The sequence below is a fragment of the Ictalurus furcatus genome, chromosome 24, assembly GCF_023375685.1.
Source record: "Ictalurus furcatus strain D&B chromosome 24, Billie_1.0, whole genome shotgun sequence".
Classification (NCBI taxonomy): domain Eukaryota; kingdom Metazoa; phylum Chordata; class Actinopteri; order Siluriformes; family Ictaluridae; genus Ictalurus; species Ictalurus furcatus.
The window spans coordinates 12,712,030-12,735,457 of record NC_071278.1 but is presented as its reverse complement, the minus strand read 5'-3'; the positions used below and the strand labels follow the sequence as shown (position 1 = coordinate 12,735,457).

Here is a 23,428-nt window from a genome sequence, read left to right as displayed (position 1 = left end):
CAAATCTGAGAAAGGTACTGAAACTGCAGCTTTGAAGAACCCGGAGAGCACAGCGATGGTGTCCATCCTTCTTAAATGACCGCGATTCAGAACTTCTGAAGGATTTTTCTGAGAGCTGGTTGCCAAGACGTCTAAAAGTCCTGTTTAGCCTTTAGAAGGCGAATCTGACAAGGGCGTCTCTGCAGTACTCCACCAAAACTGGCCATTTACGTTCGGAACCACGACCCGGTAAAAGGTGCACGACGGCTTGCTTGGAGGACTTCATGGTCGCTTTAAATAAGACTTCATGGTCTGATGAAAACAAGAATGACGATCTGATTGACGAGCAGTGAGGAAACCAGGCACCGCTTCTCACCAGGCCAGCTCCGTCGCTGTAGGGAAGCATCCTGCTGTGGGGATGTTTTTTTTTTTTTTTTTTTTTCAGGTACAGATACTCAAAGGTTTGTACTTCACACGTTGAAGTAAAAGATGACCAAATGACCTCAAAGTGAAACACCACAGTCATTCCAAACACACAGCCAGAGCTAGTACTACTGTATAATTAGAAACAGCAGTAATATTAATAATGCACGTTATACTGGAATATTAGAAATCACACAATTTCACGTGTAGTTTTGATTATTGTAGGACTAAAAAAACAAAACCCTTTAAACTGCACCTCTAAGGTCTAAGTACTTTGTGCATGATCATTTTAATTACATAACCTGTTTTTTTTTCAACTGTTTATTATTTATTGCATGCCATTGCATTTCCGTTCCATTTACTTATCTGTAAGACGTGTGCTATGAACTGTCTCGCTGCACAAACCGTCCATTCAACGTTCTCACGACGATTGATCTCCTTACACATTTCCAGTGTAAACATTTGGATGAGATAAACGGCGTGTGCCGTGTGAGAACCCCCTGCAGCTACCCCGCCCGGGCAATTTCCCCACGAGCCTTAAACATGCCGTGACTCATTTGTTGCCTTTTTTGTGGTGCACGAGTGTGTGAACTGCTCGGTGCTCAGCACGCTTTCGGGTTCTTTCTGCACTTTAGACCATAGCAACAAAGCAGCCAATCGAGTGAAGAGCTCAATACTCTATTAGCAACGAGGACTCTGGGTCTGAATTCGGAGGGGTAGCGTTTGGCAGAGATGCAGCGAGTCAGCGTTGCTGAGAGGAAGCTTCCCAAACAACAGATCCCACAGTATCTTAGCTCTCCATCAAATGCCAGGTGTCTGAGACAGAAACACACACACACACACACGCACACACAGTATTATCGAAAGTGCTGTACAGATGAATTCAACACCACAGGGCTATACGGCTTCGTAGGAGGAACTCCTTACAGTCTCCGGACTAGTTCAGAACATTTTGTTCCGGTTCACTAATCTGATTGGACGAGCTGCATTCCACTTAGTTCTCCCTGTACTTTGGGGGTTTCCTCCATGTTCTCCGGTTTCCTCCAACAGTCCAAAGACATGCGTTGTAGGTTGATTGGCTTTTCCAAATTGTCCGTAGTGTGTGAATGTGTGTGTGATTGTGCCCTGCGATGGATTGGTATCCCGTCCATGAGTTCCCTGGGATTGGCTCCAAGCTCCCCGCGACCCCATGTAGGATAAGCGGTACGGAAGATGGATGGATGGATGGTGTGTCACGAAGTGGTTCAGGAATTGCAGCCTCTTTGGCATCTCTTATTACGCTACTGCCCGGGCAGCTGACCTTGCTTTTCCATCGATCCCGCTGTCCTTGATGCTAGGCCAGATTTAATTTTTTCTGTCATGTGTGCAAACCACCGCAATCGATACCCTCTCCCATACCCCCCTTCCTCCTTTAAAACTGCATATTTGAAATGGAAGTACAGTACAGCAACCGTATACAATATGTATATGTATACCGGATAGCTGAAGATGTTTCGGCTTTGTGCTCCGAGGTTTGAAAGGAAATGTTGATTATGAGAGCGCAGAATGCCAGCTTCGGTTCGGGGTGAAATAAAACGGGACACTAAACAAATAACCAGGGAACATAACTTAGGAACATACTACTACTACTACTAAAAATAATAATAATTATATAAGTGAGCCAGTTCCTATAGAAGATGCCCAGGCAAACCCACAGATGCTTTGGATCATGAGCAAGTTAAACATCATCCTACACTATTCAGGCAAAAGTTTGTGGACACCTGACCATCATAGCCATAGATGCTTCTTGAACATCTCGTTCCAGATGTATTCGCTGTTTCCTGTTATAATGCACACCACTCTTCTGGGAAGGCTTTCCACTAGATATTGGAGCATGGCTGTGGGGATTCGTGTTCATTCAGCTACAAGACAAGAGCATTAGTGAGGTTGAGATCAGGGACTGATGTTGGGATGTCGAGGAGGCTCCAGTTCCAGTTCATCCCAAAGGTGTTCAGTGGGGTTGAGGTCAGGGCTCTGTGCAGGACACTCGAGTTCTTCCACCTTCTTCCGATCTTAACACTCCATGTCTTCATGGAGCTCGCTTTGTGCACAGGGGCATCGTCATATTACAGAGTACAAGGACATGAGTGTAGACAAAGGTGTAAAGAAGTACATATGGGGTGTGATGGTCAGTGGGATGAGGAGGGGGGTAAAGCAAAAAGCTGTATCAGGATAGGAGAACCCCACCATCAGGAAACACTGGCTTTACCTGCTCAGATTTGCCATGCCATGCCGTGACGTCATCAACCCCAACGCCCCAATGCAGTGTCAGTGATTTTACAGAGAGAGAGCAAGCGGCGCGAGCTCGACCTGCTCCACGGACTCACTCTAAACAACAACCAAACAACAACAACAACAACAACAACAGGTGTCTTTGTGGACGTTATCGGACGCTGGAGCGGTGGTGGAGATGTTGCGGGTGTGCTGTCGGGGTAAATCGCAGTCGCAGGTCTCGCCTAGCATTAGCATTAGAGTTAGCGTTAGCGTTAGCATGGTACACTGACGGTGCATTGCTCTACCGCTAAATAAGTCATAACACGCCGGTGTTGGCATTTCTTAGATGCGGCTTGCAGTGCGTTGATGCCGTGATGCTAGCTAGCTAACGCTAAGTGAGGGATAAAGTGAATAATAGTGTTTTATTTCTGTGTATTAGGATGTAAAGTGACACTTAAAGGACAGGTCAGGACAGGACAGGACAGGCTGTACTCTCGGCTGTACTGCTGCAGTGCTTGTGCACTGTTAGCATTCATTTAGCTCCAAGCATTTAAAACGATAATGATCAAATCTATCTAATGAACTTCAGTCCGCTGTTTGTGTTTAGATAGCCGAGGAGCTAATGAAAAGCGAGGCGCGCTCAGTGCTGAGGAGGATTTTAGTCATCATGCTAGCGACATGTTGTGTGTTTACATCTTCTCTCAGCGCGGTTCTGGACCAGGTTCTCACAGGTATGAGCGGAATATGGGCTGAGACAGAGCGAGCATCCGGGCTGGACATGAACAAACCGTACTACAATGGCCATTTCCAAACACACTACCGCTGCGCTGTTCCTCCTAATCGTGTGTTTTGCACCCAAACAGCTTTAAAGCTACAGTAGTGGATTATTGAACACTTAAAAATTCATTATTTGTTCAAACGAACTGGAAGATATGTAGGGGAAAACTATAGTGTGTGTCGTGGCCTTAGCGAAAGTGTTTTAAGGTGCTGAGAAAACCCCTTTGGGAAACCGATTCGGGCTGGAAGGGTTGTTTATGTTTGGAAGTGCTTCCTGTCAATCAGTCCTATTACTGTTATAAACATTGTACTCTATTGGACTCTCTGGATCCTGGGGGCGGAGCTTCGTGAACATGGGCGGGAATCATTCAAGTGGAAAGACCTGATCTTGAAAAAGAATTTTTTTTTTTAAAGACTAATCTTACTTAATGCACCTTTAAATCAATGTCGTAACCATGGTGAAGTGATTGATCAGCTGAGCTGCTACCATTAAACAGAATAATATATTATGGCGGCTTGCAGACACTACTGAAAGGTTTGTTTGGGGTTCTTTACATTTTTTTTTTCTTATTCCTTAATAATAATTGTGCAAGTCGTCCGCCATGTCGAGCAAAGCCTCGAGCAAAGAGAAGAAGTCCGGCCTCGGGAAGAAGCTGTTCCGCCGGGGCTCGGTGCGATCTGTAGGCAGTTTTATGAGCCGAGTGCTCAAGACCCTGTCCACTCTGTCGCATTTCGGATCCGAGCTTCAGCCGCCCGAAGGGGAGAAGGACGACGGAGGATTCGCGGCGTTCAAAAACGAAGGCAAGGGATCGGTGGCCTCGGATGACAGCGACTGTGGCAGCTTCCTCAGTCGGGACAAAGTGCCGGGAGTGGCCGGTCTGAAGAACCATGGTAACACGTGCTTCATGAACGCTGTCCTGCAGTGTCTGAGCAACACGGAGCTCTTCGCGGAGTATTTAGCGCTTGAACAGTTTCGCGGACAAGCCGACGAAGAAGATAAGCCCAAGGCCAACGGGGTCCATCCTCCCAGGAAAGAGAAAGGAGAAGTGACGGAGCAGCTGGCTGGACTCGTCCGAGCTCTGTGGACGTTCGAATACACTCCTCAGCAGAGCCGAGAGTTCAAGGTGAGTCAAGGGTTCGGGGTTATAATGTTATGCGGATTTAGGCCAAAAGTATGTGGACATCTAACTATCACACCCATGTGGTTCTTCACCAAACTGTTTCTACAAAGTCGGAAGCACACAATTAGATAGAATGTCTTTGAACGCTGTAGCGTTACAATTTCCCTTCACTGGAACTAAGAGGCCCAAACCTTTTCCAGCATGACGACGCCCCTGTGCACAAAGCGAGCTCCATGAAGACATGGTGTGTTAAGGTCGGAAGAAGGTGGAAGAACTCAAGTGTCTTGCACAGAGCCCTGACCTCAACCCCACTGAACACCTTTGGGATGAACTGGAACTTAAGTCTCCTCACATCAACATCAGTGTCTGATCTCAACCTCACTAATGCTCTTGTAGCTGAATGAACACAAATCCCCACAGACACACCCCAAAATCTAGTGGAAAGCCTTCCCAGAAGAGTGGAGCTTATTATAACAGCGAAAGGGGAATAAATCCGGAATGGGATGTTCAACAAGCACACATGTCTGTGATGGTGAGGTGTCCACAAACTTTTGGCTCATACAGTGTATCAGAAGGCTATTTTGTAAATTGTTATTTATGATTGATATTCTAGAAAGCTGTGAAAAAGTCATTTCTTTGACGCACACAAAAAACTTACTGTTGTAGTGTAGCCAGATCTTTTCAAGGGAAAGTATCTAGAAATCGCCAGACTAATTTGCATATTCATCTGTGATCAGTGATTGGTTGATGGGAACAATGGTGATCAGTGATTGGTCAGTAGGGACAATGGTGATCAGTGATTGGTCAGTAGGGACAATGGTGACCAGTGATTGGTCAGTAGGGTCAAAAGGCTGTGCGATTAATCGAATTTTCAATTTCGATTATGGCCTTCGACAATTATGAAAACAAAAAAATCGAGATAAAACGATTTCGCAGTGTTCTCGTTTGTCTTTTTTAAAACCGCACAGCATTTTTCTTTACAGCGGTGCGCCCCTCCCTAAAAGTCCGAACTCGCTCCCCGCCAGGCTGCGGCATTCTCAGTTCCGATCGAGCCGAGATGACAGAAAGAGAGCCTTTGGTCGACAAGAAAGATAAAACTGTTTCGGCCGTTTGGAAACAATTTGGTTTCAAGGAGTCCGACGTGGAACAAAAAGAAATAACATTTAGTTATCTTTGTATAGCTCATTTCCTCTCACGTCATGGCAGCTGGTATAAATATGCTCATTTCCTTTCCAGAGCTCACGAATGGTGAGATACTACAGGCTGATCTAAACCAGGAGACAGAATTTCATTGGCAAAGGAAGTTTAAAGTGATTTCTGGCGATGCGATTGGTCATTAGAAATAACGGTGATCAGGTATTGGTCATTAGAAATAACGGTGATCAGGTATTGGTAATTAGAAATAACGGTGATCAGGTATTGGTCATTAGAAATAACGGTGATCAGGGATTGGTCATTAGAAATAACGGTGATCAGGGATTGCCTATTACAAATAACGGTGATCATTGATTGGTCATTACAAATAATGGTGATCAGGGATTGGCCATTACAAATAACGGTGATCGGGGATTGGCCATTACAAATAACGGTGAACAGGGATTGGTTGATGGGAACAAAGAACCAACACCAATCAACCAATTTAATTAAAGTGACCAGTCAATTCTCTCTCTCTCTATTTCTCTCTCACTCTCTCTATTTCTGTCTCTATATATATTTATTTCTGTCTCTCTCAGTCTCTCTCTCTCTGTCTATTTCTCTCTCTCTCCATCTCTCTCTATCTCTTTCTCTCTATCTGTGTCTCTCTCTTTTAAAACACAGCTTGTCATGTTACAGAGAAACCTGAAAGCGCAAACTCAATTGCTGGAATAAGCATTTCTGTCGTGCCGTCAGGTCTGACCCTGAGTAACGTGTCACATTTGTCTGGTACAGAACGCCGTGGCGAAGCGTGCCATGCAGTACAAGGGAAATGCTCAGCATGATGCTCAGGAGTTCCTTCTCTGGCTACTGGACCGTGTGCACGAAGACCTGAACAACATGGGCCATAACAGACCTTCTATAAAGGTAAGTTGTGCTGGAATTTATTTCCGTGTGAAATGTGTTGACTAAAAGCCAAAAGATAAGAACTAGTAGTGAAGGTGCTTTCATGCCTACAGAGTGGATAAACACCTCAAACTCTTTGTGTAGTTCGGTCCTGTTTTGACATGCCAGGTTATGATGAAGTTGATTTGTTCTGTTGTAATTGATGCATATGAAAACACTTTACGTTAATAAAAAAATTGCACTACTACAACACATAATGTTATTTATTGAAGCAAAAAAGTTATCCAATAGCAGCTGGGCCTGTGTGAAAATATATTTGCCCCCGTAGTTACTAATTCCCCAAACATATGAAACTGCATTCATAATAGGTTTCAGTTCAGTTTGTTTTTTATTTTTAATAAATTTTCAAAGATTTCAAACAAACTGCTTTCACGTTGTCATTACGGGGTATTGTTTGTAGAATTTTGAGGAAAATAATGAATTTAATCCATTTTGGAATAAGGCTGTAACATAACAAAATGTGGAAAAAGTGAAGCGCTGTGAATACTTTCCGGATGCACTGTAGGAGTAAATCCTAGTCCTAGAAGTAAGTGAAAGACTGATCTCCAGTTATCAGAAGCGTTCGGTTGCAGTTATTGCTGGGGGTAATTAGTAATTAGTTTTTCACACCGGTGATGGGTGATTTTTTTTTTTTTTTTTTGCTTCAATACATTTTTTAAATAAAAACTGTATTGTGTATTTACTCAGGTTGCCTTTGTTTTATGTTGTATTTCGTTTGAAGATCTAAAACTATTTAGTATGAGAGACACAAAAACAGAAGAAATCAGGCTAGGGGCAAATACTTTTCAAATACAGAAAACCGAGATCAGGAACTGACTTGTCTCTCAGACATTCCGCAGCGTTAAAGCTTAAATATAAACCGTTAAAAAGCGCGACGTGTCTTTCATGAATAAATGAACCATTAATTATTTGCAAGTCGCTGTGGTATAAGCGGAATAACACACTCCAGACTTTACGGAAATAATGCACTTGGAAGTAGTAACAGTATCGCATCACCCTGGCGTGGATTTAAAACATTTTTGATATTGAGTGGTCGGAGTGGCAAAGTTCACGTCTTAAGAGCTTGATCAGAGAGACATTCCACATCATTTTCGACACACAGACGTACTTTGAATATTCCATATGATTTTAGATGAATACCCAAAGTAATGTTTTCGTTTGCCTTGATATTAAAGTCCACCCTCTCCAACTCATCACTCATTAAATGCCAGCTGGAAATTAACTCTGTGCATGTAATTGCTGTGAGGAAACATTGTTGTTTTGTTTTGTTTTGTCTTTTTTAATATATAATTATAAGTTTGTGAAAAAGTTATAGGGCGATATGATGATAAAATACCAATATCGTGATAAATTATGTCAAGCTACACATATGTTATCTTGTGGATATCTTTTTTATTTGATTAAATATTGTTCTGATATTAAAAAAAGAAATAATTGCAAACTCACTTGAAGCAGCTGATTTGAAAAGCATGTAGTATTTCAATCTTTATCATTGTAAAATGTTGCCACAATGATTTTTTTTCCTCCTGTCAGTGTTTAAAATTAAATTTTTTCGTATTATTTAGGGTTAACCTTGTGTAGAAAATTCCGACGCTTTTATTTTATTGCCCAAAGCGTCTCAAGGTTGAAGTAGGATACAACTAAGCTGAGTCGAATGTTACTTGGCAACTTGTTGGTGCTGGGATTTGAACTCAGTGCTTTAACCATTGGATTTCAGCAAACCAGTCAAACAGAAGGCTTACACTAATGACCCATCTCATGTTTCAGAGTAGTGGATAATGATTGGATTGGATTGGATTGGACGGGGGGGTTGGGAGTTTGTGAGGTTCACTGCATTCTCGTCTCAGCCACAGATGCTCTAGAAGTCTGGCCTGAAAGATTATGCTAAACCTGAAATTTCAGTCAGACGCTTTCACTCTGTAAAAGTAGGAGGTTTCTTGGCCACACTGAGTGAGTGACAAAAAACGAGCACGAGTCCAGCTTGTACAAGTTTCTTTATCACACGACTAGATGTAAATAAACATGTTGGTTGACACGTTGACTTAATAATTAAACATTGTTGAAACTTTATGCTTCGATTCTTTTCGGTAGTTGTATGAACAGTATGAACATTATTGCGCTGCTTTTTCCTCTGTACTCTGATTATTATTGTGTTGAGTTGTCTTTCTGGTTTTGCCTTACAAGTCTGTACAATAGACCAACAAAAAAAAGTAGAACGTCGGTTATCCTGTAATTACAGACGAAAACACGGTGTGTGTTTGGCGACGACAGAAGCACTCTACATTTGCATTGATTCTTTTTTTTTTTTTCTTCATTCAGAGCCCGAGAGCTCAATCAGCTGAGTAGCTGGCAAACGAGCCTGATTTACAGTCCAGCTTGTACCGGAACAACGCTCGTAAAACAAAACCGTGTGTCAGCCATCAATCTGTTCAGACCAAATGGCGAGGAGGCAAGCACTCCGTTCATACAAATACGGCATAAATATACTTCACTTTCACCACACGTACATGCGCATGCAGCCGTTACTCGAGTAGCGTTGTTCGCACGCTCGCTCGCGTATCACGGGGACATCTAGCGCAGTGTTTATCAGCATAGTGGTCCGTGGCATAATTACAGGGGGTCCGTGGGAAAGTTTTTAAATAATATTTTTTGTATATGTGTAAACTTACGAGAGGTAGACAAGTTCAAGTGTAAACAAAAGATCATTCAGAGAGTCAAATTAAACAACAATAAAATGTAAAAAATAAAATCTTGAAATGTTTTGATTCAATTTTAAATGTCCAGTGGTCATATTATTCATGTTAAATATTAATAAAATAAAGTAACGTGTATATATAATTGACCTATTAAATATATATCCTATAATTGTTGTGGAGTGAAGGGGTCCTTGTGGATTGTTAGAAATTTGCTCGGGGTCCAGAGCTCACAAAAGGTTGAGAACCACTGGCCTAGAGGGTTCAATGTGCTGTCTGGTAGCGGGCGTGTCAGAGTCGAACCGTTTAGCGTTTGCATGCACGGTGACATTAAACAGACTGGCAAGTGCCGCTTCTCTAACGCTGTGTCTCAAATGGATAACTTTTACATTTAAAAATATTTACTACGCTAGTATATCTAGAATGGTATTTAATACTCAACTTAGTTTAAGAGGTTTTTAAAAATCGGACAATAACTGTAACAGGAAAGCCGTTAGTGTTTGTGCTCAATAACGCTCTAGAATAGTACCAGAGTCTGAAACATTGAAATGTTTTCCTCCACCTGCCATAGTGGCTGGTCTTTTTTATTTATTTCTTTATTTATTTACTTGCCACTCAGAATTTCTGCCAGCCACCTCACAAAAACAGCAACCAACATTCGCCTCATGGTTCGACAGAGTTTTGAGAGTTCTGCTCTCAGTGGTCGTACAGCATGATTATATGAGTCACTGTAGTCTTCCTGTCAGCTCGAACCAGTCTGGCTGTTCTCCTCTGAACTCTCTCACCAACAAGGCGTTTCCTGCCACAGAACTCACTCTAAGCCTCCCACCCTCCACTAATTTGTGTAAACTCGATATTTCTGAAACACTCAAACCTGGCATCAGAAACCGTTCCACAGTCACTCAGATCAGTGAGATCCTGCCAGGCTGAGGTTTGATTTGATGTTAACATTAATGGAAGCTCTCGTAGGTTGCACTGCTGCCACATGATTGCATTATTGGATAATTGCATGAATGAGCAGATGTCGGAGTGATAGTGGGCAGTGTAATGCAACGGACACTAAATTAAATTCATTTGAACTCTTCTGAAATGGTTCAATGTTCAGTGCTTCGTTTATCAGTGTGGGTTTTTTTTCTCTGGAAGTGATGTACCAGAAATTGAGCAACATTTTCAGTAAAAATTGTAGAAAAGTACGGCTTTGTAATAAATACTTTCTTTGGTAGCGCTGTCCATATTTCCAGGAGGACTCCGCTGCTAATCATTCTGCAATCTGTCTCACCCACACTGTTCAGAACCGGTGATTTTTGTAGCATTAAACTATAATTAATTACTTCTTGAATCTGCAGTTGTTCAGTGATTTACCTAATGACAGATCTTAAGCTTATTGTTAATGCCTGTTTTAGGTGTTTCCTTTATCACTTACCCACACAGCACTATGATGTCTGCAGTCAAAGATGGATTAAGACAATTAGCAACAATGCATGGAGATCTTACTTTTCACTAGGGATCTGCCTTCTGATTGGTGGAATCAGTGGAACACTGGCTTTTTTCCCCTTCGTTTAGGACTTTTCATCTGCTCATTTGATTTCAAAACCAGGAAGTATCCTGGTAGTGTGTAATGGTAACGAATAAGTTTATATCTGAAAGTGTTTCTATCTGAAGGTTTTATGGTTCATGTCATGAACTAAAGATTAGGATAAGAAATAGGGGTATAACGATACATCGAGACACAATGAAGAAATTTTATTAATTATGCATATAATGCAGTTGAACAGTTTGAACACTAGAGGTAAAACCCATAGAGATAAAATATACATAGAGGAACGCTGGTCACATCATCGTGTTCTTTCGTGGAGAGTCTGCGAGATCTGTATTCATGAATTGACTGTTAGCCAGAAACCCCCATAATGCACCGGCCAACGCGCGTCATACGTTACACGATTATACAACCACGTTATAATGGTTAAAAAGCGCTCTTCATTAGCTTTCAAACACCACCAGAACTCTGGCTCTGAGAGCTACAGTGCCTGAGAAACCGGGCACTTTACCCGACTTTGGAGCTCTGTTTCTGCTCATTATGTATCATTTGATTATTTTTATTCAAAAATTTTTTGGGGAGAATTTCTAAATGTACTTATTTATTTGTAAGACACGGTGAACCTGTTGTACATTTTGTTCGAAATATTAAACCTCTGTTCGTAGCAACTTTTAATTTATTTACAAAAACGCTCGTTGTTTTTCCGAGGACTGAATGGAATCGAATCATGAGCACAGTATTGTGAATGAAATCGAGTCGAATCGTGAACGGAGTGTGTCGTTACATAACAACCCTGATTGTTTGCTAATAGCTAAATCCCAACATAACATCCTTCTAAGTGAGAGTTTTCAGTTTAAAAATACATTAAAAGTAAAGGGTTTTAAATGAAACGTTTATTGCTTTTCTTTACTCCTGTAAAACCCAACGTCCACTGATATTGTACAGTCCTCTGATTCCTGAATAAATATGCACCTACGGCACTATTCTTGTGTTCGTCCTGTCATAGCCGCCCATAGAGGAAGACGATGGAGCGCTGGAGGGACCTTCACCCCCGCTGTCGGCTGGCTCTTTTGTCCAGGAGCTGTTCCAGGCACAGTACAGGTATAATAGCATCAATAGCGTTTTGTACTGCTGTTTTTCAGCCAGTCGAAAGCCTTCACTTGTCGTCTTCTCCTCTTCAACATGCAGATCTTCACTCACGTGCCCACACTGCCAGAAGCAGAGCAACACTTTCGATCCGTTTCTTTGCATCTCGCTTCCCATCCCGTTACCTCACACTCGGTAAGTAAGCACCTTCGCTCGTGCATTCCTGTACTGTAAAGCAGGATGGGCTGGCTATAATGGGCTGCGTGCACTCACTCAGGGCTATGACGCATTTCTGTTTTTTGTTTGCACCCGTCAGTACGGTTTGTCCTTCGTAATGCAAACGAAACGAGTGCAAGGTATTTAAGACTATATCACAAGCGCTGACGTGCTCCTTGTCTACGCAGCTCAAAGAGATCTTGGGGGGGTAGCAAACCTACGTCCTGACCGTATCACCTTTTCCGTCCATACCTAGGCCTGTAGCAGACCTTTCACACCAGAAACAAAAGCACAGATGGCCAGAGAGGACCGGCATAAACAAAGAATAAAGCTCAGTGCCGTTGCTCTTCAAATGGAGTGGCTACAGAATTCAAACACTACTGTGAGAAAATCACAATAATAATTTCAACTTTCAAATCACAAGCTACTTTGTAGTGGATGGCGTGGGCTAACGTTAGCTTGTGTGTTCGTTTCTGTTATTGTACTACCATCGTAGATGCATATTTATGACGAAGCATACAGTTTGAAGCCTTTCTCCGGCTTTAGGATAAATGTCTTGCAGAGCGTAGGGAATGAGCCGGAAACTGTTACTGCAAGTAGCTCGTTATTGAGAAGTCCTGCAGTGTGGTGTTTGAGATTGTAACGCTAACCGTGATTTCTCCTTTCTTTTGTCCCACACTGGTTATGCGACTGTGATAAGGTGACGGGTGTGTGCTCAGGCTTGGGGGAAGAAGACAGGAAGCAGGAAGTCTTGACCTTTATGCGTCGAGAAAGTTTTGTATTCAGACCTGTATTTCTGCCAGCATATCACTTCGTAATACTGTGGACAAACAGGTTTTCGAATGAAGCTGCGTTTGTTTTGCGCTGCTTCTTTTGTGATAAGCTAGCCGGAGACGGCGGGTGGGTCTCATTCGTTATGATACTCACCGATTAGCGTGACCTCCGTATTACTACAAAGGGTTTCAGACAGTGCTCAGGAAGTAAGGTAGCCAGCTGTACTACTTCTCGTTGAACTGCTCTCCTTGAAGGGATTTGTTCCTCTTTTTAAAGGAAGCCTCCACCCTGTATTTCTGTTATTCGCGTGCTGTGGTGGCATCACATAGCTTCACATAGCATTTTCACAAAACTGTTTGTGAATGTAAAAACGTCTGCAAAGTTTCAAAAATCAAAGTGCACAACAGACAGTAATTGACTCCCAAAAGAAGGAACCGGTTCTGAACAGCTGAAACGAGTCGTTAGTAATTCCTGACTTACTTCCTGTACTAACCTACATAGGTTTGTAACAAAAGACCCACCTCTGGTCTTCATCGGCTGCTCGCTGACAGCGGTAGGGACAGACTGGGACATCTGACCAATCAGAGCAGAGTATGCTCTCTGAAAGGAGGAGTTAGAATGAAGTTATACCGCACTAGAGGTCAACCGATCGGCACTGATAACTTATCGCTGGAACTATCGGTTATCGGAAAAAATCCACACCTATGGTTTTTCTCAGTTGCGACCTTTCTGAGAGCGCCCTCCAGAGGTGAAATATAAACCACCACTGACCAATTTTGTCGTGTTATTTGAAGTGTTTTTTGATTCATTTTGGTCGTCTCTATTTTTTTAAATTTGTTATTTGGATTGTTACTTTTCAGTTCAGTTTGGATGTTTATCTTTTATTTGCGTTCATATTTATTAATAATTAATGTATAGTAATATTTATATATTTATTGCATTTAAAAAATGAGAAGTACATTTTCATGGTACAGTCAGTACTATTTATTTTTATAATAACGTTCAGCAATATTTTACTTCAAGTGTTGTATTTTCATTCACTATCAATTTAAAAAAATTGGTTGATTTATCGGTTACTTAGTTACCGGTAAAAATCCACTATCGGTTGACCTCTCCTATACACATATTAGCTTTTGATCAATCAGCATATAGACGTGTTCGTTTGTTAAATTTATAACACTGACTCTACTGACTCTACTGTCCAGCGTGTCGCTAACAGAAGACGAACACTGAGGCGTACATGTTTTCTTTTCTTTCCCCCAATTTTGTAGCTTGAATGCACAGATTTCGAAAATGACACAGTTCCGACCTCTGACTTTGCTCTTCCGAGGTAACTCGAATGCAGCGTCGTTCTCAGCAGGTAGTCGAAAGGCATCATAGGTAACCTAGGAAGTGAGCACAGACCAACATGTTGAAAACAGTCTTGGAATTTCATTTCAAAATAACTCGTGCACTGCACAGAAGATCACGTTAATTAGTTCATTATAAAGATTAATATGTTATGAAGTTATTCAGGGTGGAACCTTTTTTTTTTATTTTATTTTTTTAATTTGCGCGTGGTTTTATCCAGTCCAGTTGCACTCGTTCTGACTTAAAAGAAGTTTCTCTGTTTGACGCACGTTCTATTTTTAAATTCCTCAGTTTATTACTAGGCATTAATGATTAAAGATGTCGTAATATTAGGAAAGTGATTAGTGATTTAGTGCACATTATCCCTCCAGTACAATAAGGACATGATCCATTACACGGAAATGATGATCGGGTGAAAGGGACGGCCGTTTAATTGAACAGGATCCTGATGTACTGAAGGTTCTCAGGCCATGCGCCACGTACCTAAAGTGACGGTGGTTACAAACCCACAGTCTTCAGTGCATTTCATTTCCATGGCTGTTGTCTCGGTTGTGAAATGTCTTTTCGTGAACACACCGAGGTTCAATAAAAGAGGTTCAGTTAGACACACAAGGTGGGTGAAGCCGCTGGTTTTATTTCTTCTCCTATGCATGTTTTTCAACATCGTTTGTGTGAAGTTGTGCTTCTAGAGCAGGCGTCGTTAGCTTGAAGACGGTGGTTTAGAGGTCTGGATGCGCACCCAGAAAAAATATGTCGCCGCACCAAACTGCTCTGAGTTCTCAAAACATACTGTACTATACTCTGCAGAGTGAATCTGTTCCAAAGAAGGGGGGGGGGAAGCACAAATTCTGCGAACGTATTCATCACAACATCCGTTTCTGACCTCTCGCTAGCCTACGGAGCCCCTGAAGGGATGTTGGGCGAAAAAACAAAAACAGAACAAAAAACAAACAGACCCATACGTAACACATGAAAGTTATCATTTGTCATTTATGAGATTTTCCTGAAAGGAAAAAAGGAAGGAGTCTCGAGTGCCAGCTCTTTTGTGAGAGTCCCGGTGCTGTGTAAAGTTTTCCAGCTCAGGACAGTGGCGTTTACACGTTTCGCTTTCTCAGTAAAATGACGAGCTCCGTTTATTGACAAAAGAAAAAAAAAAACAGAGCGAGAGAGAGTAGCGATGGAGCGACTGTTTATCGTGGCTATAAAGTAAGTGAGAACAGGAACTAACTCGTCTCTTGGATGTTCCAGAATATTAAATCTAACTGTAAACCATCAAAAATCCATGACGTGTCGTTCATTAATCGATGAAAGATTGTAATCATTGGCAAGCCCGTGTTGTATAAGCAGATTAACACACTCCAGACCGCGTGGTTATATGAAAATAATCCACTTTGGGGCGTCGTGCAGCATCACACCATCCCGGAGTGGATAATTATTGTATTACAGCATGGTCTGTCATGTTATTCCTTACATACAACACTTCTAACTCTAGAAGTGACACTACACACAACACGTCTCAGCAGCTCATTCACTTGTTTAGTAAATATAGTGTACAGATATATATATGTATAAGATTATCGTAAATTTGCATTAACGCTGTGATCACAATGAAACTTAACCAAGGCAGGTAGAAACCTGAATTTTAATCGACACTGCTGCACTGAGCTGACGTTCAGTAAAGCTTTCTCTGTGCTTTCAGCAATTTGGTTCATTATTTCATTATAATGTGTGTTTCAAACACACAAATGTGAGTATGGCTGCTGACATGAGGAATGCTTTGTTGCAGTGGAAAGGTGACGTTTGATTATCCGACATTTTCCCCATCTCCCAGCAATTTAACCTAACCGTTCGTTAAGCTCTTATTGATATTTGAATGTTACAATTAGGCCACAGTTACAATTAGTCTTAAACCCTAAACGTCTTTCCAGCACTCCATCTCCTATGTTGAGGGGTTATAGAGCGTCCAAAGACTTTCTGACGCTTATTTGTCTGAAGAGCGCAAAAACATTTGTGCAATACAAGTTTTCTACAAACGTAACCTGAAGCATGGAAAACACTTGAATGAACACAGAAGTGTAGATTTGAAGATGTTTCATATTTTGGGAACGCATCGTTAAGAAAACCGTGCTGTTATGGATGTTGTGTCTAAACCAGTACTCCATATGTTTGATGCATAAATGATGCATTTGTCTCTAGAAATCGAGCAGAGAAGTTAAATAGAGTGAAGTATAAGTGAAAAGCATGAGTGAACTTTTTAAAATTTCCTGTTTTCACAGCTTGACATTTGCATGGCCACTGCTGAATAGTTTCTGCTGTGTAACGTGTGACTGTGTTGGTGTGTTTGTTCCTCAGGCCTCTGTACGTGACAGTGGTGTATCAGGGCAAGTACTCTCACTGCATGAGGATCGGCGTGGCCGTGCCCCTCAACAGCACCGTCTGTAGGCTCAGGGAAGCTGTTTCACGCGAGACGAAGATTCCTCCAGACCAGGTGTCCATTCAAAACCCTGTGGACGAAATTTTATTGTAGATTCACTGGCAGAATTTTCATAACATGCGTTTCTTACTACTACTACTACTACTGCTACTTACTACAACTACTTACTACTTACTTCTACTTACTACTATTACTACTACTACTTACTACAACTACTTACTACTATTACTACTACTACTAATACTACTACTAGTACTATTACTGCAACTGCTTACTACTTACTTCTACTTACTACTATTACTACTACTACTTACTACAACTACTTAATACTACTACTTACTAATACTTACTACAACTACTAACTACTTAATACTACTACTACTACTTACTAATACTTACTACTACTATTACTACAACTACTTACTACTTACTTCTACTTACTATTACTACTACTTTCTACTACTACTTACTACAACTACTTAATACTACTACTACCTACTAATATTTACTACTACTACTTACTACAACTACTTACTTCTACTTACTACTATTACTACTACAACTACTTACTACTTACTTCTACTTACTGCTATTACTACTACTTACTATGACTACTTCTACTTACTACTACTACTACTTACTACTAATTATTACTACTATTATTACTACTACTACTACTTACTACTAATTATTACTACTATTATTACTACTACTACTACTTACTACTACTTGTTACTACTATTACTACTTACTACAACTACTTACTACTTACTTCTACTTACTACTATTACTACTACTTACTATGACTACTTCTACTTACTACTACTTGTTACTACTACTATTACTACTTACTACTTCTACTCCTACTACTACTTACTATTACTACTACTACTACTATTACTACTATTACTACTATTACTAATACTACTACTTACTACTACTACTATTTATGTATTTTAATGAAGTTTCACATAGCTGCATATTTTAATGAAGTTTCATTAATACGTAACTATGTCAAACTAAGTGACTATGTTAAACTACATTAAAATATGTGACTGTGTGAAACTGTTAAAATCTGTAACTACATGAAACCAAATGACTACATGAAACTATGTTAAAATATGTTACTGTGTAACTATGTGAAATAGTTTATTAGTAACATAATAAATACGTTGCTGTGTAACTAAGTAACGATTTCACATAGTTACTTAGTTACACAGTAACGTATTTTAACATAGTTTCATGTAGTCATTTGGTTTGACGTAGTTACAGATTTTAACATAGTTTCACGTAGTCAGAGATTATTGGTGCCTCTGGTAAGTGTATGTCGCTAATAGTAGAATCTCTCAAGGAAGCCCACTGATTACAGTGTTGTTTAATTTGTGTTTAACTAGTTAGCCTTAGCATTTACAATTTGCCAACTACCATTTCTCATTGGAAATAAAAAAAACAAAACAAAAAAAAACATGCATCATGCACGCTCAAAAGTGGGGAAAAAAATACAAATGAGACAAACAACTTTTGTGTTAGGTAGTTTGAATGTAGGGTTAAGTCCTCTGTAGCTGCTCTCAATGAAATGGCAACAAAAAAATTCTACTGTGCTCATTATCATGCAGCTCATTGTCACAGGAGAGGAAAAAAGTGAAAGCCTGCTGGCGCGGCTTTGTCCTCTGGCGCTCCTTTTTAGTGAGACCAGACAGTGGGCTGGTGACGTACAAATAACGTAGGCACAAACCTATGATAATAACCAGCCAGCCCAACCAGGAAGGGACACGAATTGGTGTAACCCAAACGGTGTAGAAAAGGCTGTTTTTTTCTCGAGATATTTGAGTCAAGGGGTTCTGCAAATATCCTTGTCAAATCCAGTGTCAAATAAAATTGAGCTGGGCCTAATTGATCGAGCAGTTTGTCAACGTGAGGTATTGGATATGCATCAAATTTAGACACCGTATTCATTTTTCTAAAGTCAACACAAAACCGGACCGTCACATTGGTCCGGGCTGCAGCAGCTACTGTGAGATTACACCCATGTCGAGCAAAGCCTTGAGTTCGACCCGAATTACATTTTTTGTTCAAAAAATTTGTGTTTTTTTCTTCAGACAGCCGATAGGGATGCATGGTTAAGGTGGTAAACCTGCCACACCCGTCTCTATCCATTCACCTTACTTCATAGTCGACATTTCTGACCCGCCGTGTGACCTCAAAGGGTCCTTGCCACTTGGCGAGTAATTTAGAGCTCGACGTGGATATCAAAACGTGTGAACTCTCGTAGCTGAGCACCTCTGTTAATACAGCCGGGATTGACATTCTTGCGCCTGTAGCAAATTCTCCTGTGTTATGTGGCTTAAGGCGTGGAGTTTTGCTCTCAGGTCAAGAATTTTACGTTCACTGTTGGAAGGTCCCCCCTTCCAATTTTCCTGAATGACGTCGAGCATGCTGCGTGGCGTGTGTCCATACAATAATTAGAACTGGGAGAACCCCGTATCCCAAATATTATCCCAAATCCGTGCGTCATTGTGAATGAATTTATGAATCATGTTGTTAAGCGTTTGATTAAACCGATTGACCAGCCCGTCTATGGATGATAAACGCTTGTGCGAATTGATTTAATCCCCAGCAATTCGTAAAGCTTGCATAGTGTGCATGACATAAAAGATGTGCCCTGATCTGTCAGGATCTCTTTTGGGATCCCGACTCGGAAGATATCGAGGAAGAGTGCCTCCTGAGATATTATGGCGAGGCACCATTTCTGGGTGTCGTGTGGTGTAGTCCACTAGAACTAACACAAAGTGATGCCCTTGTGCAGTTCGATCTAATGGCCCGATGAGGTCCGGCCCAATTCTTTCGAAGGGGACCTCGATTAATGGGAGGGGGTGCAACGGCACTTTTGGGGCAGCCAGCAGATTCACCACCTCACATTCGCAACATGCCACACACCACCTGTGAACATCACCGTGAATGCCCGGCCAATAAAAGTGGGCCTTAAGCTGGTTCATTGTTTTTTCCTGACCTAAGTGCCCCGCCACTGGATTATGGCGAGCTGCCTCTAAAAACAATTCCCCATGACTCTTCGGAACCAACAATTTAGTAGTTTCTTCCTATGTATGAGTGTCCTGTGTCACTCAATATAACCTGTCTTTAATAATCGAGAAATAGGGGTGGGAGAGTGCACCACTGGGCTGAATTGGCTGACCATCGATTACTCTCACTTGGTCAAAGGCATGCCTAAGGGTCTCGTCGCACGACTGCTCCAAGGGAAAATCCCTGAGGGGAATCCCTGCCAAGAAGGGAGGAGCAGAGCTCCCCCTGCTTTCGATGTCTCCCTGACGTGGAGCTGACGGCCCCGGCACCGCCTCTCCAAACAATGCTGCGCACATTCCACACCATTTTTTACTACTGCAGGACCCATACACAGACCTTCACCAAATGTGCATTACCCAATGCCTCCCCTTCAACCAGGCATTGGTGAACTGAGGTCTGGTTACAACCTGAATCCACCAATGCGTTGTATGTACCTCCCTGAACACTCACCGAAGTGTGGTATGTCCCGGCTCGATTGGGGGAAGTCTGTGGTGCGTCGGGGCGCCGGACCAACTCTTCCACCTCCATCGTGTGGCATCGGTCCTGGAAATGCCCAGGCTCCCCACAGCACCAGCACACCGGCCCAGGCGTTACTCCCACATCTGCGGCCCCGGATTCCCCCACCTGGGGGAAAGAGGAGATGGACACTAGAAGAGGGATGGGGAGGAAAAGCATAGGTTTGAGGAACTGGTTTTGGGGAATTTTCCCCAGTCTCTGTGGTGCATGGAAGGAGGGGGAGAGACACGAGACAGAGAGAGAGGAAGTAAGAAAGAAGGGGCTCGCCTGCCACCAACTATGTTGCCTGACGATGCTGTCCATTAGGCCAGCCCCACACCACCACGGAGCGCTCTTACAGCTCCAATAAGACTTCCGGGTTGTCCTTTGGTCTCATCTTGGTGAGGGTGACGTGGGGCTGGGATCCCGTCCTGTTGCTCCAGTGCCTGGAGCACCTGCTGGTCCTCTGCCATGGTGTTGAGCAGGCCTTTGATCTGCTGTACTTGATCTTGACACAGCTGGAAGAGGGCCTGACGTTGGGTCTGGTGGAGGTTGGTGAGGGACGTGATGAGGGCAGCCACCTGTGAGGACTCCATGACAATCTTCCTCCAAATCCCGGTTTTGGCACCAGTGTAATATTTCCTCCGTTTTCGGGCAGAAAGGAAGAAGTCGGAGACAGACTTGAGCCACTCAAAGACTGTCTTTATTTTTGTTTCGTTTTTCAGCGTTTACACACACACACACACACACACACACACACACACACACACACACACACACTGGTGGCTCTCTCTCCCTCGAAGTGCCTGTCTCCCTCCCTCTTATCCACGCCTCACCTCACTGCAACATAGAACATTCATTAAGAAAATTCCCCACAGATGTACATTCCTTACAACTCCCCTTCTCCGGCTCCACCCTCAATTCACAAACTGGCACCCGAGCATGCCCCCGCCTCCACACATAATAATACGGGTTGTTTTTCCAATCACTACCCAGTGTATGTAGAACTCTCCCCATGAAGTCAGAGATGCTTATATTGATTTAATGAAAGTACACTTTAATAATTTTAAATGGTTTAGGGTAATTAAGAGTGGTTGTGTTTGTTTATTTCATCCTCTGGTGTTAATCTAAACATGTGTAAACACGTCTGTTGCTCTCATCTCTGCAGTTTGTCCTGACTGAAATGTACTACGATGGTTTCCACCGCTCTTTCTGTGACGACGACGACGATCTTGACATCATTCAAGAAAGCGACTCCATCTTTGCATTCGAAACCCCGGAGACATTCAAATTAGAAAGCCTTCGCTCCAAAAGAGGTACCTTAATCCTAGACCAGTGGTCACCAACCCTGTTCCTGGAGATTTACCATAATCCTACCCACCTGACATTATAATCATTGCATTAAAGAAGTTCTTAATCAGCTATAACGGGTGTGTTAGGTTTTGGAAAGAAGAGGGTTGGTGACCTGCCCTAGACCTCATTGTGAATGAAATGTGTCATGGAAATACACAAGATAAATTAGAGATAAGAACCTATTTTGCATCACTAAAGTCTTGTTTATCTTCTCAGGGAGCCTCCTCGCAAACCTCAATCAGAACAATCTGAAGTATGGCAATGACAGCACTCGCACCCCATCGTTCATGCAAGGGGCGGTGAATCCGGCATCACCCAACAAAAACACAGGCGCTGACAAGATGATCCTGCTGATCTGCAATAGAGCCTGCATTGGCCACCAAGGACGGAGGTAGTCACATAAACATCAGTTTCTCAGCTGAACCGAACCCAACCAAAACGAACTCGACTGTTTGTTTCCCAAAGATGTCCCAAATGGGTGCTAGAGTTGAGGCCACAAGTTTACATATACACCTAGGCTAAAGATATTCAGTCTCAGTTTTTCACAACTTCACACATTACTTTTGTTAAATTAATTACAGCATCTGCTCTGTTTACATCAGAGATCATTTTAAAGCAATCGATTAGAGACTTATTTCAGCTTTAATTCACTAGATCAGAATTCCAGCAGTTCAGATATTTATATAAACATGCATACATACAATTTGGGACTGGTGCAAATCAGACCGAGAAAATAGACGGCATCATGAGGAAGGATTATCTGGAAATAGGTTTATGTAAACTTTTAAAAGCCTGTATGTGTGAAAAGGAAAATAAAAAAGCAAAACAGTAACTGAAGAATATCTTTTGTATGTGTGGTGGCTTTGGGGGGAAACCCATTGGATAAAAACAGCCAAAATTATGAAAAAAATAGTTTTTACCAAAATTGAGTTTTTTTGCTGGTAAAAAACATTTCTACTTTAATGATATGGAAATGTTTTTTGTTTTTTTATTTAAGCTGTTTTCTAACTTTTCCCTTGGTATCTTTCCACATACCGAGGATCAAGTTTTAAAATGTTTAAATAAAAAGACTTTAGTAACAAAAAATGTAGCGAACAAAATGAACTGACTTAAACAGCGATTATTGAGTGGGCAGAGATTGTTGAGGCTCGTGTGTAACTGCGTGTGACTTTTCCCTCAGGTGATGAGACAGAGCCCGATGTGGAAGATATTGATTATTACAGTTGTAACTCAGTTCCCGTTGTAAACGTATAATTGTTAAATGTTTCTCCGTCAACAGACTGTATTACAAACGAAGAGGTAGGCGGGGCGTCTTTCTCTGGAGTCGGAGTGAAATCTTTTAGTGCGGTTTTTCACTTGTTGGGGTGACCGCACTTTAAAATGCTGTAGTTTTATTATTGTGGTTGAGATAGACGATATAGAAAAACACATTTCAGTTCAGGAAAGCCAGCACTGCATCCCAATTCACCTCCTATCCGTCCTAAATAGTATCCGAGATTAGAATTAGTGTGTCCCAAACCGTAGTATGTTGAAACGAGTATCCCAAAGGTACCCGGATGATCTATAATTTCCGGTAGATTTTCGAAGTGTGGATCTGTGGACACTTCTGTCTACTAATATTGCCCACAAGTCCTTGCGTGAGGGAGGGAGGAGAAGTTTTGTGAACTTACATGTCAAGCACTAACCAAAATTTTTTGTTGTCATGAAAAAGAAAAAAAAAGCTGAAATGCAACGAGCAGTTTGTTTACGGTAATAG

The 23,428-nt window shown here is 41.8% G+C and overlaps 1 protein-coding gene across 4 annotated transcripts in view; it reads left to right on the top strand.

Annotated features, from left to right (window-relative positions):
• The first annotated feature begins 2,333 nt into the window (after nt 1–2,333).
• usp31 (ubiquitin specific peptidase 31) overlaps nt 2,334–23,428 on the top strand; it is a 30,619-nt gene continuing 9,524 nt past the window's right edge. For 2 of the 4 annotated variants that reach the window (XM_053612891.1, XM_053612889.1), the window contains exons 1-7: nt 2,334–4,556; nt 6,483–6,614; nt 11,890–11,984; nt 12,072–12,164; nt 16,662–16,797; nt 21,488–21,635; nt 21,889–22,063. In XM_053612891.1, the coding sequence (XP_053468866.1) occupies nt 4,035–4,556; nt 6,483–6,614; nt 11,890–11,984; nt 12,072–12,164; nt 16,662–16,797; nt 21,488–21,635; nt 21,889–22,063 (1,301 nt within the window). In that variant the 5' untranslated portion in view covers nt 2,334–4,034. Of the gene's footprint in view, nt 4,557–6,482; nt 6,615–11,889; nt 12,165–16,661; nt 16,798–21,487; nt 21,636–21,888; nt 22,064–23,428 lie in introns of all 4 variants that reach the window. The other 2 variants (XM_053612888.1, XM_053612887.1) reach the window with 1 other exon arrangement.